Here is an 18,198-nt window from a genome sequence, read left to right as displayed (position 1 = left end):
GGGGTGAAAAGTGAAGATAAACTGGGGTAAGAGATGGATGGAAGAGCAAATTAAACTACCATAAAAAATGCATGAAGAAAAACGAGACAATGGGAGATAACTATATGAAACTCTGCACCTTAAGCTCTGTGTAGATTCTTGGCATCCTTTCTTTTCTTTTCTTCTTTCATACAAATTTTAATGGGAACAGGAATATAATCAATGAAGTAATACTTTAATTCAAGAAATTAAACTGACATAATGCAAACTCCATTTGGTCCTTTTATTTGTTGTAAGAAAATAAAAGCAAAATAAAGAATAAAAAACTTCTCTTTTTTTTATTAACTCTTGATAATAGCAAAACTTAATAACAACCACTAAATGATAGGGCTCAGCAAAACAAGCTTTTGAGTACTGTCCACTTTCACAATGCAGTACACATTTACATGTCTCTTCCATTCGCCTCTCATCTAAGCCAGGACTCGACTCCTTGAGGAACACCACACCAGTACAGGACCTTTCACAGTGGACAATAAAAAATGAAGAAAAAAGTCCCAACATTTCAAAGATAAAATTTATATTTGCATTGCAAGTGTATCAATCATCTTATATAGATGGAGCTAGTATTTCTTTATCCCTCCTTAATATAATAAAAGTGGCAAATGAAAGGAGAAATGTATAGATGGAAAGGAATAGTGAGTGAGTAATTGTTGATGGAGTGTGTAGAGATTTTTGGAACAAATCTGAAATACTTTAATTCCCTGCAAGTATGGACTTGGACATCTAGCCCATTTCTTAGATTGCAATTCAGTTCAAAAGAACTGGTACATCCTCTTATCATGTCAACAGCTTGACAAAAGAACTGAAATGAAGATTTAGAAATTCTTACCTATTTTTCCACGGCCTGCGTATTAATAACTACAGTTGAAAGGCATTAATGAGACTGCAAGCCAAGGCTTGAGTTCCCTTTGCGCCAACCCACATCACTGTCCCTCCCTTCCTCACAAGCTACATCAATGCATCAGTGATGTAATGCCCAATTCATTTTTGTACTTCAATATAATCTAAATAAGTCAACTTAATATACTAAGCAGCCTTCAAATAAATGATGGTCCAGAGGTTTCTCAGAATTAGAATAGATTGTTCCAGTACACCTAGTGCTCTCTATATTTTCTTCTAATTTCCTTTGTAATATACACTTTATCTTATTCTATGAAGACCTTTAGGGTTTTACTGTGCTTCATTCCTGGATAGCAGGCTTAACTTCCTTTCACAGTCAGTCCATTATGGCAGGTCCTGCCCAGCTTCCAGATGAGTAGTACGGAATAATAGAATCACAACACTGAGTTTTCATATGCACCAAAGAGCAGGCCTTTCAAGCAAATGTGGTCCTATGCCATAAATTGCTTGTCCTTGGGTCGCTCTACTCCACTTTGGTTCTCTTGCTGGTTGTGTCACATGTATTAAGCTTGTAAAGTTTGCTCGCTTTGCTCAGTATCTGCTTCTGGTCATGTTTTCAACGGGGCACTTTTGTTCTCTGCTTGGGCCTCCTCATACCGGTCTACCTTAATCCACATGGTACACATTGAACGGAAGAGCTGAAAGAAAATGGAAGTTGTTATCATGTGTTTTATACTTTCTTGAACCTGTACCATAAAGTCACAGATAGAACTTATGTTTCTAAGACCAAAAAACAATACCTTATAACGTGAAAACTTAAAGATTTATTTGGCCTACCCAGGATCCAATCTTCATTGTCACACATGCACTGAATCTTCCTTATACATCCATACCTGGTTTATATATATATCAGCAGTCCATCAGTTTTGATAATGACTATGGTGTGAGGGAGTTTATTTTATTTTCTTTTAACCCATGCACTGAATCTTCCTTACACATCTGTACTTGGTTTACTTTACAGTTAACCAATTAGGAGAGCTATTTTGGTACCTGTATTATTTGCTGATAACCCTGCACTTGTGGCAGGGTCAGAGGAGGGATCAAGGGAGTTAGTGACAGACTTTGGGAAGGTATGCAATAGGAGAAAGTTGAATGTATATGTGAGCAAAAATAAGGTGAGGAGATGTATAAGGGGAGAAGATGGCAGTGAGTTAGAAATAAGTCTAAAAGAAGAGAGGTTGGAGGTAGTGGATAGTTTTAAGTATTTGGGGTCACATGTTACAGGAAAGGGAGGAGTGGAGGTAAATTGTAGACCAAGAGAAGCAAGTATATGCCTTGGGGGATTAAAAAGTGTTATGAGAAATAGACATCTGGGAATGGATACAAAGAGGAATTGCATGAAGGGGTGTTTGTGTCAATGGCTTCATACAGGGTAGAGACTTGGAGTTTAAGAAAGGCAGAGATGAAATGTTTAAATGTGTTTGAGATGAGATTTCAGAGAAGCATGGTAGGGGTTACTAGATTGGACAAAATGAGAAATGAGGAGGAGTGGGAGTGGAAAAGGAGATGGCAGATAAGGCTGATGAAAGATTATTGAGTGAAGAGTGACTGTGTATAGATGATAATGTTATGCAGGGAAGGGAGGGAGGGATGGAGGATGGGGTAGGGGATGCTTACATGTGAATGATATTTTGAGGCATGAGGGGATGGAGTGGGGGTTTGCAGATTAAATGAAGTGGCCTTAATATGGATGTGCTGTGTCTTGCTAAATTGCTTCTGACACAGGGCAGTGGGTGGGATACAGGGATGACCCATCATCCACGAGGAGCTAAGATGGGCTGAGGGAAAGGGTGGTAGATGGGGGTAGGTACTTGTCTTTGACTTGGCTACCTCCCTTATAGGGGGGGAAAAAAGCTCTTGGTATACAGATAGGAGTTGCAAAATGTGAAGGAGGATAGAGAGGGAAAGGTAGTTGCAGTGGGAAGCACTAAGAAAATGACCATGATGAGTGAGGAAAATTGAGGAGAAATAAGGAAAGATAAAGTGAAGGCAGTTGTTAAGACGATGAGAGCAGGTTGGATGGATGTCATGAAGAATGTCTGAAAAAAGAAGGTACAGTGATGGTGGACATGGTGAGGTTATTTAATGTTTGTTTAAAAGAGGGTAGAGTGCTGGAGGACTGGAGGAGTGCCTCTATAATTCCACTTTACAAAGGAAAAGGGGACGAGTGTGAGTGTTGTAGTTTCAGAGCTTGTTAAGTGTAGTTGGGAAGGCTTATGGGAGGGTCTTGATTGAGAGGATTAGGAGAGGATGTGTGTGGGTTTAGGACAGGTAGATTGCACAGATCATATTTTTGTGGTAAGACATATGTGAGAAGCTTTAGGAAAAGATAAGGATGTTTTTTGGGTTTCTATGGATTTGGAAATGGCTTATGACAGGGTAGACAGGAAGGCACTGTGGGAGATTTTGCAGATATACGGGACAGGAGGAAAGCTTTTAAGAGCAGTCAAGAGTTTTTATGAGGGTAGTAGAGCTTGTGTTAGGATTAGAAATGGTGAGTAAGTGGTTTGAGGTAAAGGTGGGACTTAGTCTGGGATGAGTTATATTGCCTTGGCTGTTCAATTTATACATGGGTGGTGGGTCAGGGATTGGAGATGGTTAAAGAAAATGGAGAAAAGTGGGAAATAAGCCAGTTGTTGTTTGCTGACAATGCAGGATCTGAGGAGTGATTGAGGAAGTTGGTGACAGTTTGGGAAGGTGTGCAAAAGAAGGAAGTTGAAGATAAATGTAGGTAAAGTAAGGTGATCAGATGTACAAGGGGAGAAAGTGGCAGGAGATTGGAAGTGAGTATTAAGGGTGAGAGATTGGAGGAAGTGGATAGTTTTAGATACTTGGGTGTGAATGTGGCAGGAAAGGGAGTAGAGGTGGAGGTAGAAAGTAGATTTAGAGAAGCAAGTAAATGCCTTGGGGGATTAAAAAGTGTAATGAGAAATAGACATTTGGGAATGGATGCTAAGAGGAGGTTATATGAAGGAGTAATTGTGCCAACAGCACTGTATGGGGCAGAAACATGGAACATAAGAAAGGAATAGAGGAGTTTGAATGTGTTTGAGATGAGGTGCTTGAGAAGTATGATAGGGATTATGAGGGACAGTGTGAGAAATGAGGAGGTGAGGAGGAGAATGGGGTTGGAAAGGGAGTTGGGAGATAGGGTCGATGAAAGAGTATTGGGATGGTTTGGACAAATGGAAAGAATGAGTGAAGAAAGATTAGTAGAGGTGTGGAAGGCAGAGGTGGATGGAGTGAACATGAGGGGTCAACCTAGGATGAGAGGATGGTATAAAAGGGGCAATGAGAAAGAAAGAGGGGAATGTCTGTTGAAGAAGGACAGGAGAGGAAAGAAGATAGGGGTAAATGGAGAATGGCTGTGCATAGATGATGCTGTGATACATGAGGGGGTGTCGGTGGGGGGGGGGGGAGTATGTGTGAAAAATAGTGACACAGCCTGAAGGGATTTCTCCCTGTCTTCTCCCTTTCTGCATGAGGGAATGGAGGGGGTGAGGGTGGGTGGGGTGGGTGGAGTATGATTTAATGAAGCAGCCTTTCTGTGGATGTGCTGTTTTGTGAGACTGCTTCTGACCCAGGGCAGTGGGTGAGATACTGGGATCACCCATCATCTAGGAGGTGCCAAGATAAAAGGGAGGTAAGGGGGTGGATGGGAGTGAAGTATGTTGGAGATGGAATGGGTGGAGTGGTTTTTATGCCTTGTTTTTTTTTTGGCTACCTCTCTTGTAAGGGTGAAAAAGCCTTTGTATGTGCATGTATATAGATATAGAGAATAATTTATGAAACTGGTGACTGGATTGCTCTACAGGTGAAGAAGAGATCCTTTCTGAATGGAGCCAAGCAAATGCATTGAAATATTTCAAATGAAAGAAAAATCAATAGACCTACAGGATACAAATGCAAAAGTGAGTAACTGGCATGCTGATGAAGTGCCAGGCTGTTTTTGTTGTTGTTGTTTTAGAGTTATTCAATTAGGAAATATCTATTTTCTTTCTTACTCCCCCATCAATACAATCTCCCTCTCCAACTCATTTCCTTCCCACTCCATCCAGCCTGGCAACCACCACCACACACCCTCTGGCACACAATTCCCCCACCTTCTTCCCCTCCCATATTCCATGCTTCTGCCCCACACAGTGCTGCCAGCACAACCACTCCCTCACACAATCCCCCCCCCCACCATCCATTGCCAAATGTCTACCTCCCATTACACTTTCCAACCCCCCAAGGCATACCTGCCCCTCCCAATCTACATTTCACTTCCACTCCTCCCATTCCCACCACATTCACATCCAATTATCCACCTCCTCCAGTCCCTTTCCCCCAACAGTCGCTTGCAATTCAGTGACACATTCTCCCCTTGCACATCCCATCACCCCACCCCTACACACACTCATCCCCCCCTGCACATCCTCCCGAACTCTGTCACCAACCTCCCCAATCCCCCTTCCAATCCTGAATCAAGCGCAGCATCACCAGCAAACAACTGGCTCATCCCCCATCCCTCTCCACCCCCTTCAACTACCTACAATCCCAGCCCACCACCCCTATGCCCACCTCTTGCACCACCCCACCCATGCATAAACTGAACAGCCAAGGCAACACAACACATCCTTGGAGAAGTCCCACCTTTACCTCAAACCACTCACTCTCTCCACTTTCAATTCCAACACAGGCTCCACCACTATTGCAAAAACTCCTGACCACTACCAACAGCCCTCCTCCCATCCCACATATCTGCAACACCCCCCACAGTGCCCCCTCCTCCCTGTCCACCCTGTCACAAGCACCCTCCAAATCCACAAAGGCCCAAAAAACATCCCCATCCCCTCCTACACATACGCCCCACCACAAAAATCCAATCCACGCAACCCTCAAATGTCCCATACCAACACTGTTCCTCACCAACCAATCTCTCCACTCATCTCCCAATCCTCCCAAAAGGTCTCCAAACCATACTCAACAAATATGTAATAAAATAAATAAAATAATAATTAAAATATATTTGGATGATAAGTATTTTAGACAAATTATTTGGATGATGAAGAACATAAACACAGGGGAAGGCTCGGAACCCTAAACACTCTAACGTTTCGTTCGCGTAGAACTTCTTCAGAGAGTGTATGTAGAACTGCAATTGAAGTTTATGTACTAAATCTAATTATCTTTTCGGACACTTGGGAAAGGTCGTTTTTCTAGCGTGTTTTAGAATTAAAATACTAGTTTCTTTAGCTAAATTGATAAACCCTCCTCGATGATTTGATGAATTATTAGTAGAAATATATGCTGATTCAACAATTCTTCTAGTGAATTTATCAAAACCTTTATGTAGCACTTCAGCTTCTCTCCAGTTTGGTAAATGATCGAATTTTTCCGCATGAACTACTAAAGAATTAGATATCCTATGTGCTTTTATGTCGTTTTTATGTTCATAAATTCTTTTTTCTAATCCTCTTGACGATTCGCCAAAATAAGCCATTGAGCAACTATTGCACGGGATTTTGTATACGACGCTGTTTTCGGAATTGGTTCTCTTTTCAGAAGTCTTTATTAAATCACCTATCCTCTTGTTAGTTATTTTAGCTATGTTTATACCTGATTTTGTTAAATATTTGTCTATTATTGGTGACGTTTCTGAGCCAGGTACTGATATAAAATTTGTTATTTTTATCATTTCTCTCTTTCTTTCCGCGATTGTAAATATTTATTGCTTTTCTTTTTGTTCTTTTCAACATTCCCTCTGGATATCCAAGTTTGTCAAAGGTTTTCATAATGTAATCAAATTCGCCTTCTAGGTATTCATTACTACAGATTCGTAGTGCCCTGAGAAAAAATCCTATTACTATACCACTCTTTGTCCTATCATCATGTGCGGAGAAGTAATGTACTAAATCCTCTTTGTTTGTTTCCTTTCTGTATACTGAGAAAGTTACAGTTTTTCCCACTCGTCGTATTAACGTATCTAGGAAGGGCAATTGTCCGTTTTGTTCCTCTTCTACGGTGAACTGAATATCGCTGTTGACCGCATTAAGCATTCTCACTTTATTATTTACATTGGTGTTTTATATTTATATATGAATAAATAAACATAATAATCTTACTATTGCATTGAATTGGTTCAAATGGGAGATGAAGAAAAATAAATAAATAAAAATACATATACCACTCACTCTCACCATATCTAATTCTAACACAGGCTTGATTACTCTTGTAAAAACTCTTGACTGCTCTTAACAGCATTCCTCCAATCCCATATATCTGCTATAACCTCCCAGTGCCTTCCTGTCTATCCAATCATAAGCCTTTTCCAATGCCATAAAGGCCCCAAAAAAATCCTTACCTTTTCCTAAAGCTTTCTCATATATCTGTCTTACCACAAAAATCTGATCTATACAACCCCTACCTGTTCTAAACCCACATTGTCCCTTACCAATTACTCCCTCTGTTCCTCTCCTAATCCTCTCAATTAAAATCCACCCATAAGCCTTCCCAACTACACTCAACAAACTGATCCTTTTGAAACTACTACACTCACACTTGTCCACTTTCCCCTTTTCCTCCAGTCCTCCAGCACTCTACCCTCTTTAATACAAGCAAACCTCACCAGCCAGTCCACCATCACTCTACCTCCCTTTTTTAGACACTCTGCATGACACTCATCTAACCCAGGTACTTTACCTACTCTCATCATCTTAACTGCTTTCACTTCATCTTTTCTTATTTCTCCTCCACTTTCCTCATTCATCAGTAATTTTCTTAGTGCTTCCCACTGACTACCTTTCCCTTCCTATCCTTCTTCACATTTTACAATTCCCTAAAATACTAGGACTATCTTCCTCCTAATGCCGTCTCTTTCATTATCATCTCTCCATCTGCACCTTTTACCTTTTCTTCTCTACTTGATGTACCCCCCTTCCTCTCTTAATTTCCTTCCAAAACATCTTTATATTACTTTAAAAAATTGGTCAAACTTTTCCCCCATTTCACATCTGCTCTCATTTTTTGTCTCCTTATCTTATGCTTTACTTCTCTTTTCTTTGTACCCCTCATATAATTCTCTCATCCTATTTTATCAACATATACCACCTAAAATGTCCTACGATTCTCAGTCTACACGAGAAGATAAGGGAGGAGAGTGAAGAAACTGGGATTTCCTACACTGGAGGAGTGAAGAGAGGCAACATTTTATTTAAACTGTATATTTGTACAAGAAGAAAGATTGACAAGAGGTCATAAAAGAAAATGAAAAAGAAGAAATCATTATTATTCATAAAACCAGCTGTGATCTTAAATTTACTTGAAGCACAGTTGTACCAAGTTATTACAAAACCAAAAATAATTGTTGCCTACAATTTCAATTATTGGAAATCTGCAGCCCTATAGTAGCAATATATGATCTTCTGGCACTACCAAAGCTCTTTCTGGCTACTGCTGCATGTGGAGGAAGGATGAGGATGAGGATGAGGAGGAGAAGGAGGAAAAGAAGATGACTCTCCAACATGTCACACAAGACTCGCATGCCGATGCTCAATGCTGCTCTCACCAACAACCTATGCTGGAAAATACTTGACTTCAAACTTGCAATGGTTCTTCAGATGATCCTGAAAATTTCCATGGCATTTAAGTTATACACAAATATCAATACTTTTAATCTCACTATCTAGGATCCACAAACTTACCCCCGTTATCCAGTGGTCGTTTGCCAAGAGATCTCGAAGTATTGTTGTTGTATCTTTGGCAGGATGTGTGACCCGAATATTGGTGACAGTAGACTTGCACTGAGAATAATAATCATATTTTTGGTGGCACACTTTGCTGTACATTTGTGAAACCATTGAGCAGTGTTCACAGGTTTCAAAATTCTGAAAAATGATATTAAGGTAAAAATATACTGTGGTTATAACATATTTTACAACTTGTCAATATTCCTCATATGAAATAATGCCAGTCTTCTTCAAGAGAGCAGAGGCAACAAATCAATACTAATAATAATTTAAATTAAGTCAAACTGTATAGTTCCATCAACTTCCTCAACAGTATAAAGATTCTATTCTGACTAACACCAAATTCTTATTTTAAGAGGAACTTAATCCCTAATACCCACACTTCAATGTCCAGCAGTTCCTCTGAAAGTTCTAACATAAGATTAAGAATCAAAATACTTATGAAGTACGATTTTATAAAGAAGAAAATGGATTTGTCCCACAGACAAAAAAATAAGTGCAAAGGATTATCTAGGTTCAGGTTACCAGACAACTATACCAACCAAGAGAAAGTGGAAAATGGATGAAAGACCCACAATCTTCAATCAAGCCGCTGTACACTCCAGGATGCAAAGCAACACAAGAAACCCACCTCCACATGGTGCAGCCCTTAGAAGACAGAATCTGTCCTCCAGACTGGGCCAAGAAATGTACTCTATTCTCCATATGACTTCTTTCAAACTATCTTACCCTCTTTCTCTTCTTTTCTCCTTACTCTCTTTTCTTCATACAAGGAGGTCATTACCTGATGGTCTGTCCATCTACTCCTCCAGTCACAGACATAAAAACAAACCCAGGCCCATGACTAACATGTACAAAACCAATACTTTTCACACACATCTATCAGATGCAACATGTGTCACACTTGGTTCTACCTTATAAGCACTGATCTCTCAAACACAGACCAATGCACAAAGAACTGAAGCTGCAACCATCACAACACATACTCAAGAAGACATGCATACAACAAAAGGCCCTTTGCACCCTATAAGTGTGTGTGTGTGGGGGGGGGTGGAGCTGCCAAGGCATATACTCAACCTTTTGCCATCCAACACATGTTTGTGGTGGGGGGAAAGAAAACTGCCCCAAAGTCTTCCCACTTGAGTCGTATGAGGCAACAAAATCGGGAAGCGGATTAGGACTAGGCATCCTTCTCCCTGTAGTGGGGACATTCCTAAAAAAGGTAAAGGCATAACAGGGTCTAGAAGTTTTCCAACCAGTACCCTAAGGTTTGGGTCTTTTAATGTGTGTGGATGTGGTACATATGAGAGTAAATGGGAAGAGACAGGCAGTATGTTTGTGAGAAGATGGATGGATGCATTGGCATTGAGTGAAACTTAAGTTGAAAGGGAGGGGTGAGTGAGTTTGGGAGTGTAGTTGGGAGGTTCTCAGGAGTGAAGAGAGGACAAGGGAGAGAAGGGGTGGCTATACTAGTAAGTGGAGAGACAAATAAACATGTAGTGGAGTGGAAGGAGGTTTCTTCAAGGTTAATGTGGATGAAGGTGAAACTGGGAAGGGAGATGTGGGTTTTTGTAAGTGCATATGGGCCTGGTAGTTAGAAGAGTGTAGAGGAAAGAGAGTCTTTTCGTACGGATTTAAATGAGTGCATAGAGGTATTAGGGAGAAATGTCAATGTAGTGGTATTGGGATACCTTAATGCTAGGATAGGAAATGAACCAATAGATGGAGTGGTTTGGAAGTGTGGAGTTCCAGGAAAAAATCAGTGAGAGTTGATGGTGTTGTCTAGAAAGAAAGTTGATAATAGCAAATACAGTATTTAGGAAGAAAGTCAAGCAAAGTAGCATGGATGGAAGGGTGGTAGAAAGAGCATTAATGGACTATATAGTGGTAACCGGGAGTATAGCAGGAAGAGTTAAGGATGTATATGTTCTAAGGGGAGAGGGGGGGGGAATATCAGATCATTTTTTGGAAGACAAGTTGAGAGTGGAGGATAAGGACACAAGGTATGGAGGTGCTTAGAATGAACTATTTAAATGAGAAAATAAAATAGGAAAAATTGTACAAGAAGCTGAGAGAGGAGTGGGAGAAAGTGAAGGAGGAATGGGGGATGGTTCAAGGTGTGCAAAGATGGTGTGTGGAACAAGGAAGATGGGAGGAAATAGAAGGAAGGGTGGCGAGTAGTGGGATGAGGAACCAAAGAAGGTTGTAGAAAAGAAGCAAGCTTTCACACATTGGTTACAATATAGGACAAGGGAATCATATGAGAGGTACAAAGAAAAGAGAAGTAATGCAAAAGATACAGGGGGCAAAGAGGAGAGCAGATGTGAAATGGGCTAAGAGTATGACAGAAAATTTTGAAAGTAATAAAAATAATGTTTGGAAAGAAATTAAGAGAGGAAGAGGAGGTGAATCATGTAGAGAAGAAAAGATAAAAGGTGCAGATGGAGAGATGATAATGGAAGAGAAGGCAGTAAGAGGAAGATGGGCAGAGTATTTTAGGGAGGTAGTGGCTATCATGTTATTGTGGCAAAGTAGCATGTAGTTGATACATTAGGGTCTATATGGGGCACCCCTACAGGCCAGGGCTACACATCATTTTGTCTGTGATAGAGGACTCTGTTCACAGAGAAATGATGAAACTTTTATTATACTGTGACTGTCCCTCTGTTATGATCCCCCAACCCCTTGTTACTGTCCTGTACCATTTCTCTGAATATTCATTTTCTTTTTTCTCCTACCCTGTGGTGGGGGATAGAATGCTGCCACCAAGTATTCCCACTTGAATCGTAAGAGGCAACAAAAACAGGATAGGGATTAGGACTAGGCATCCTTCTCCCTGTAGCCTCACAGCATACATTCCTAAAAAAAGTAAAGGCATAAGAGGGTCTAGGAGTTTTCCAACCAGTACCCTAAGGTTTGGGTCTTTTAATGTGTGTGGATGTGGTACAAATGAGAGTAAAAGGGAAGAGATTGGCAGTATGTTTGTGAGAAGATGGATGGATGTGTTGGCTTTGAGTGAAACTAAGTTGAGAGGGAGGGGTGAGTGTGAGTTTGGGAGTGTAGTTGGGAGGTTCTCAGGAGTGAGGAGAGGACAAGGGAAAGAAGGGATGGCTATACTAGTAAGTGAAGAGATAGCTAAGCATGTAGTGGAGTGGAAGGAGGTTTCTTCAAGGTTAATGTGGATGAAGGTGAAACTGGAAGGGAGATGTGGGTTTTTGTAAGTGCATATGGGCCTGGTAGTGAGAAGAGTGTAGAAAAAAGGGAGGCTTTTTGGATAGATTTAAATGAGTGCATAGAGGGATTAGGGAGACTTTAATGCTAGGGTAGGAAATGAACCAATAAACAGAGTGGTTGGGAAATGTGGAGTTCCAGGAAAGAATCGTTGTGGAGAGTTGATGGTGGACATGTGTCTAGAGAGTTAATGATAGCACATACAGTGTTTAGAAAGTCAAGCATAAGTACACATGGGAGATGGTGGTGGATGGAAGGGTGGTAGATAGAGCATTAATGGACTATGTAGTGGTAGATGGGCGTATAATAGGATGAGTTATGGATATACATGTTCTAAGGGGAGAGAGTGAGGGAATGTCAGATCATTTTCTGGAAGGTAAGTTGAGAGTGGAAGATAGATGGAGAAAGAGGAAAAGGACAAAAGGTAGGGAGGTGCTTAGAGTGAATTGCTTAAATGAGAAAGAAAAGGAGGAGTACAAGAAGAAGCTGAGGAGTGGGAGGGAGTGAAGGATAGAGTAGAGCTAGGAGTAAGGAGGAATGGGGATGATTCAAGGAGGGAATCACATGGTGTGTAAAGATGGTGTGTGGAACAAGGAGGATGGGAGGAAATAGAAGGAGGGGTAGTGAGTGGTGGTGTGAGGAAGCGAAGAAGGTTGTAGAAGAGAAGAAGCAAGCTTTCACAGATTGGTTACAAAATAGGACGAAGGAATTGTATGAGAGGTACAAAGAAAAGAGAAGTAAAGCATAAGATAAAGGAGGTAAAGAGGATATCAGATGTGAAATGGGGTAGGAGTATGTCAGAAAATTTTGAAAGTAATAAAAGATGTTTTAGAAAGAAATTAAGAGTAGAAGAGGAGGTGAATCAAGTAGAGAAGAAAAGGTAAAAGGTGCAGATGGATATTTGATAATGGAAGAGAAGGCAGTAAGAGAAGATGGGCTGAGTATTTTAGGGAATTGCTAAATGTGAAGAAGGATAGGGAGGGAAAGGTAGTTGCAGTGGGAAGCACTAAGAAAATGACTGTGATGAGTGAGGAAAACAGACGAGAAATAAGGAAGGATGAAGTGAAGGCAGTTGTTAAGGTGATGAGAGCAAGTAAGGCACCTGGTCTGGATGGATGTCATGCAGAATGTCTGAAAAAAAGGAGGTACAGTGATAGTGGACTGGCTGGTGAGGTTATTTAATGTTTAAGAGAGGGTAGAGTGCCAGTGGACAGGAAGAGTGCCTATATTGTTCTACTTTACAAGGGAAAAGGGGACAAGTGTGAGTGTAGTAGTTTCAGAGGGATTAGTTTCTTAAGTGTAGTTGGGAAGGCTTATGGGAGGGTCTTGATTGAGAGGGTTAGGAGAGGAACAGTGTGGGTTTAGGACAGGTAGAGGTTGCATAGATCAGATTTTTGTGGTAAGACAGATACGTAAGAAAGCTATAGGAAAAGGTCAGGATGTATTGTGGGCTTTTATGGAATTGGAAAAGGCTTATAACAGGGTAGACAGGAAGGCAGTGTTGGAGGTACTTAAGATATATGGGATAGGAGGAAAGCTTTTAGGAGCTGTCAAGAGTTTTTACAAAAGTAGTAGGCCATGTGTCTGGATTAGAAATGGAGAGAGTGAGTGGTCTGAGGTAAAGGTGGGATTTCGTCAGGGATGTGTTATGTCACCCTGGCTGTTCAATTTATAGATGGATGGGGTGGTGTCAGAGGTAAATGCAAGGGTGATGGGTCAGGGATTGGAGATGGTTAAAGAAAATGGTGAAAAGTGGGAGATAAGTCAGCTGTTGTTTGCGGACGACACTGCGTTTGTAGCAGGATCAGAAGAGGTATTGAGGAAGTTAGTGACAGAGTTTCGGAAAGTGTGTGAAAAAAGGAAGTTGAAGATAAATGTGGGTAAAAGAAAGGTGATGAGATGTGCAAGGGGTGAAAGTGGCAGCAGACTGGAAGTGAGTATTAAGGGAGAGAGACTGGAGGAAGTGGATAGTTTTAGATACTTGGGTGAGAATGTGGCGGGAAAGGGAAGAGTGGAGGTGGAGGATGTAGATTGAGAGAAATGAGTAAATGCTGTGGGGGCTTAAAAAGTGTAATGAGAAATAGACATTTGGGAATGGATGCTAAGAGAAGATTATATGAAGTAATGGTTGTGCCGATAGCAGTGTATGGGGCAGAAACATAGAAGAGAGGAAGAGAAAAGCTGTATTTTGCAGGAGGAGAGCTATGCTCGTAGTGACCCACAGTTGTGTCTTTCCACATCCAGTTCTTTCTTAAAATCATTTATATTTTTAGCACTCACTGTTTCCTCTTTCAATTTGTGAGATGAGGTGCCTGAGATGTATGATAGAGGTTACTAGGCTAGACATGGAAGGAATGAGTGAAGAAAGACTAGTAAAAGAGGTGAGGGAGGCAGAGGTACAATGAGTGAACATGAGGGGTTGAACCTTGAATGAGATGGATGGATGGGGTAAAAGGGGCATTGGGAAAGAGGGGAATGTCTGTTGAGGAAGGGAGAGGACAGAAGATAGGAGTGAATGGAGAATGGTTGTGTATGGATGATGCTGTGATGCATGAGGTGGAGTGGGTGGGGGATGGGGGGTGGGTGGGGGCTGAGGGAGTATGTGTGAGAAATAAATTGACAGCCAAAAATGATTTCTCCCCATCTCCTTTTCTGCATGTAGGGACAGAGTGGGGGGGGGGGTGCACAGATTTAATGAAGCAGCCTTGCTGTGGATGTGCTGTGTCTTGTGACACTGCTTCTTACCCAGGGCAGTGGGCAAGATGCAGGGATGACCAGTCATCCAGGAGATGCCAAGATAAGAGGGAGGGAAGAGGGTGGATGGGAGTGGGGTATGTTGGGGATGGAATTGGTGGGAGTGGTTTTTATGCCTTTGAATTTGGCTACCTCCCTTATATGGGTGAGAAGCCTTTGGTATATGTACGTATTTACCTAGTTGTATTTTACAGGATGAAAGCTATGCTTGTAATGACCTGTTTTCAAATCTCTCCACATCCAGTTTATTCTTAAAATCTTGTATAGTTTTGGCACTCACTGTTTCTCCGTTTAGTTTGTTCCAGACATCAATCACTATGTGGGAAGCTATTCTTTTTCAAATATCTTCTGTAACTGTCCTTCTTTAGCTTCTTGTGTTCTCTTGTTTCTCTTCTATCCCATTTTAATAAGTCGTCTCTATCAAGAATTTCCATACCTTTCATAATTCTGTATATGGTCAACAAATCACCTTTCTCTTCTCTGAGAAAGAGGCGAGTTGTTTTATTTTATCTTAGTTCCTTCTGGGGGTAGGGTCATCCCAGTCCCATTCCTACTGCCTGGATTGGACTCAATGTAGCAAGAAACAGCACCTCCACAGCAGTTTGACTGGAAAAGTTGGTTTACACCACATCTTCATTATATGGTAATTCTCCCCCCTCAACCAATTTACAGAGCAGCCAAGATGAAATACCCCTACTATACTTCTTAAAACATCATCTCAATTACACTTCTGCTCTTCCTGTCTCCCTGGCACAGTAAATTCCTCCCTAACCTCCACATTCAACAAATTCCTGAATTATTCTAACCCTATTCCCCTTCAAGGGGAGGGAATGGGTGGGGGTGGTTTCTATGTTTTTTTCTTTTTGGCTATTCCCCGTGTAAGGGGGAAAAAAGCCTTTGGTATACATATGTATGTATGTACCCCTTCACTTCCATTAACAAACATCTGCAGGGGGGGGGGGGCACTTCTAAGCTACCAGAAGAGGCTGGATGACCGCACTGTGAACAGCTGCCAAGGATGTAACACTTCACCCCATACCATACAACACATAATGGAAGACTGCATTATACACAATCATGCACGCAAACAACACAACATACACTCTATAAAGGATTTGTGGGAAAACCCAGTTTCGGCTGTGGCATTCCTTGGGGAGACGGGACTGCTCAGACAGACAGTCTAGGGAACGACAACAACAACAGACATCTGCATCCTTTACCTTTTCCTTTCTACTTGACTCATTCCCCCCTCACTCTTTTCACATCTCTCCAAAACATCTTTTTATTCTTTTAAAAGTTCCATCAAACTCTGACTTAATCTTATATCTACTCTCCTTTTTGTCTCTTACCTAGCATTTTGCTTCTCCCTTCTTTCTGTACCTTTTGTATGCTTCCTTAGTTTGACTTTACAACCAATTCTCCTAGGCTCAATTCTCTTCCACCACTGCCTTCACTTTTTTCATCCTATTCACTACTCCTGTTCCCGCCTATCCTCCTCATCCCAGTATCATGAGCATTTTATAATTTCCTCCTTGAAACATACACATTATTCTTCTATTTGTTTCCCCCTTATCCCTTATCACCTCTCACACTTCTCTCAGCTTGTCCTTGTATTCTCTCTCTTTATCATTCTCATTTGTTTATTTCTAGACCTTTTCTACCCATCTCCTTTTTCCTTCTCTGCCACACTCTCTATTTCCTTTCTACTATACAATAATTAACCTGACAGTCCACTATCGTTTCTCCTGAAAACATCAATATCCAAACACTTGCTATCCTCCCTTTGGCTGCCAATACATAGTCCATCAATACCCTCTCATCCACCTTCCCCTTCACCACCCTTTCCTAAGTATATTTATGATCCTTCCTCCTTAAACACTGCTCACTATTACCAACATATTTTCTGGAAACATTTCTTACACTATATTTCTTACCTGACACCCTGAACCTCCCAAGTACACCATCTATTGTTATCTCCCAAAACATATTTCTACCAAAATTCTCTATACACTCATTTAAATATATTTAGTCTCCTTTATTTTTTTTCACTACAAGAATGGCATGCACTCACAAAAGCCAATACCTTCCATTCCAATTTCATTTTTGTCAATAATACCCTTGATGACACCTCATTCATTTTCCTATCTCATCAATTATCAGCAGGGCCACTCCCTCCATCACCAACTTATTACTCCTGGCACACTACTCAATACATTCCCAAACTCAAACTCACCCCTCCTTTTCAACTTAGTTTTACTCAATGTTACCATATCCATTATTCTTCTCACAAACATACAGCAAATTTCTTCCCATTCACTCCCATTTGTACCATATCTCTGAACATTTAATGACCCAATTACAAGAGTTCTGGTTGGAGTCCTTCCAGCCACTCTTAAACCTTGACTTTTTCTTGAAGGTGGAAAATACTTTGTAGACGATCCCTAGATCCATCCCAATCAGTCACCATTTACAACACAAATGAGAAATTAAGTGGCAAAATTCTTTTTACCAATCTTTTATAAACATGCATTGGTACATAGAATAACAAGAAGAAATTGTAGTCACTCAGTGAATTTCAAACCAGGTTTGATGAACAGGAGTAATGGGACACCATGCGTATAGATTTTATCCTGTACATAATAATTAGGTAAACACATATTAGGTACTATGGTATTAGCCAGAGTGAAATCTACTGTGTTATCAAACTGAAAATGTTAAGCTGTTCTTAAACAACCTTACATACCTTATTTTCGCTTTCTTCCGGTAGTGGTTCCCGTGACCGCAATGTCATGTGGTGATATGGTTGCCCATAAAACTGTGACAACTTGGTTGCCTTTTCTTCCTTACATGCTTGGCACATCTCAGAAGTGTTACTGATCATAACATTAACACACGGCCATGTGTCAAGAGAATGCTGATGCAAATAAACAAATAATAAATGATCTTTTGTGAAAAAATTAAGTAAAATAATCAGTTTTACAATTTAAAGCTGAAGATAAGAATACAATTTTGAAAAAGTTACAAACTTTGGTACTACTCAGTCAACATCTAATGTATCTGCTCAAAACTCAATTGTGACACCATTAGTAATGCCTGTCATTTGCTCCAGACCAATGGGATCTATTTCATGAGAGAGAGGGAGGGAAATGCCTAACACCTTCATCTCTCCGATTTTGCTGAAATTTGGTTTATAGGTAGTTTTAGGACTCTAAACACGTTTCTCAAAATTTATGGTCAATCTGAACAACAGTTCAGGAGATACGACTTCAGATATTTTTAGGTCATATGAGAGGTCACTAACATTTGGCAACCAATAACTAGGGTAATCAAAGTCACAGTTATATAAATGTATATATATCTAGAACCAGAAAAAGACAAGAAATCCAAATATCAGAGTTTAAGAACTCTAAGTTGAAAAATAAAAAATATCACTTTAGCAAAATCTTAGGTCAAGATTTGACCCCTAGGGTATCAAAATTGATTCTTTATTTTATGAGAAAAATGAAGGCATAAGTTTTGGCTATTAGAATCACATAAGTATAAA

General features: G+C 40.5%; 1 protein-coding gene across 8 annotated transcripts in view; it reads right to left on the bottom strand.

Moving 5' to 3' along the window:
* Nucleotides 1–293: 293 nt before the first annotated feature.
* Nucleotides 294–18,198, bottom strand: part of LOC143026594 (uncharacterized) — a 130,124-nt gene continuing 112,219 nt past the window's right edge. For all 8 annotated transcript variants that reach the window (XM_076187251.1, XM_076187245.1, XM_076187250.1 and 5 more), the window contains 3 exons: nt 17,398–17,568; nt 8,625–8,807; nt 294–1,577 (listed from right to left, as the gene is read on the bottom strand). In XM_076187251.1, coding sequence (XP_076043366.1) covers nt 1,488–1,577; nt 8,625–8,807; nt 17,398–17,568 — 444 coding nt within the window. In that variant the 3' untranslated portion in view covers nt 294–1,487. The remainder of the gene's footprint in view (nt 1,578–8,624; nt 8,808–17,397; nt 17,569–18,198) is intronic.

This window comes from Oratosquilla oratoria, chromosome 6 (genome assembly GCF_046742065.1).
Source record: "Oratosquilla oratoria isolate Oo_2021 chromosome 6, ASM4674206v1, whole genome shotgun sequence".
In the NCBI taxonomy this organism is placed as follows: Eukaryota; Metazoa; Arthropoda; class Malacostraca; order Stomatopoda; family Squillidae; genus Oratosquilla; species Oratosquilla oratoria.
The sequence above is the reverse complement of the archived record's forward strand: the minus strand, read 5'-3'. Positions and strand labels throughout refer to the sequence as shown.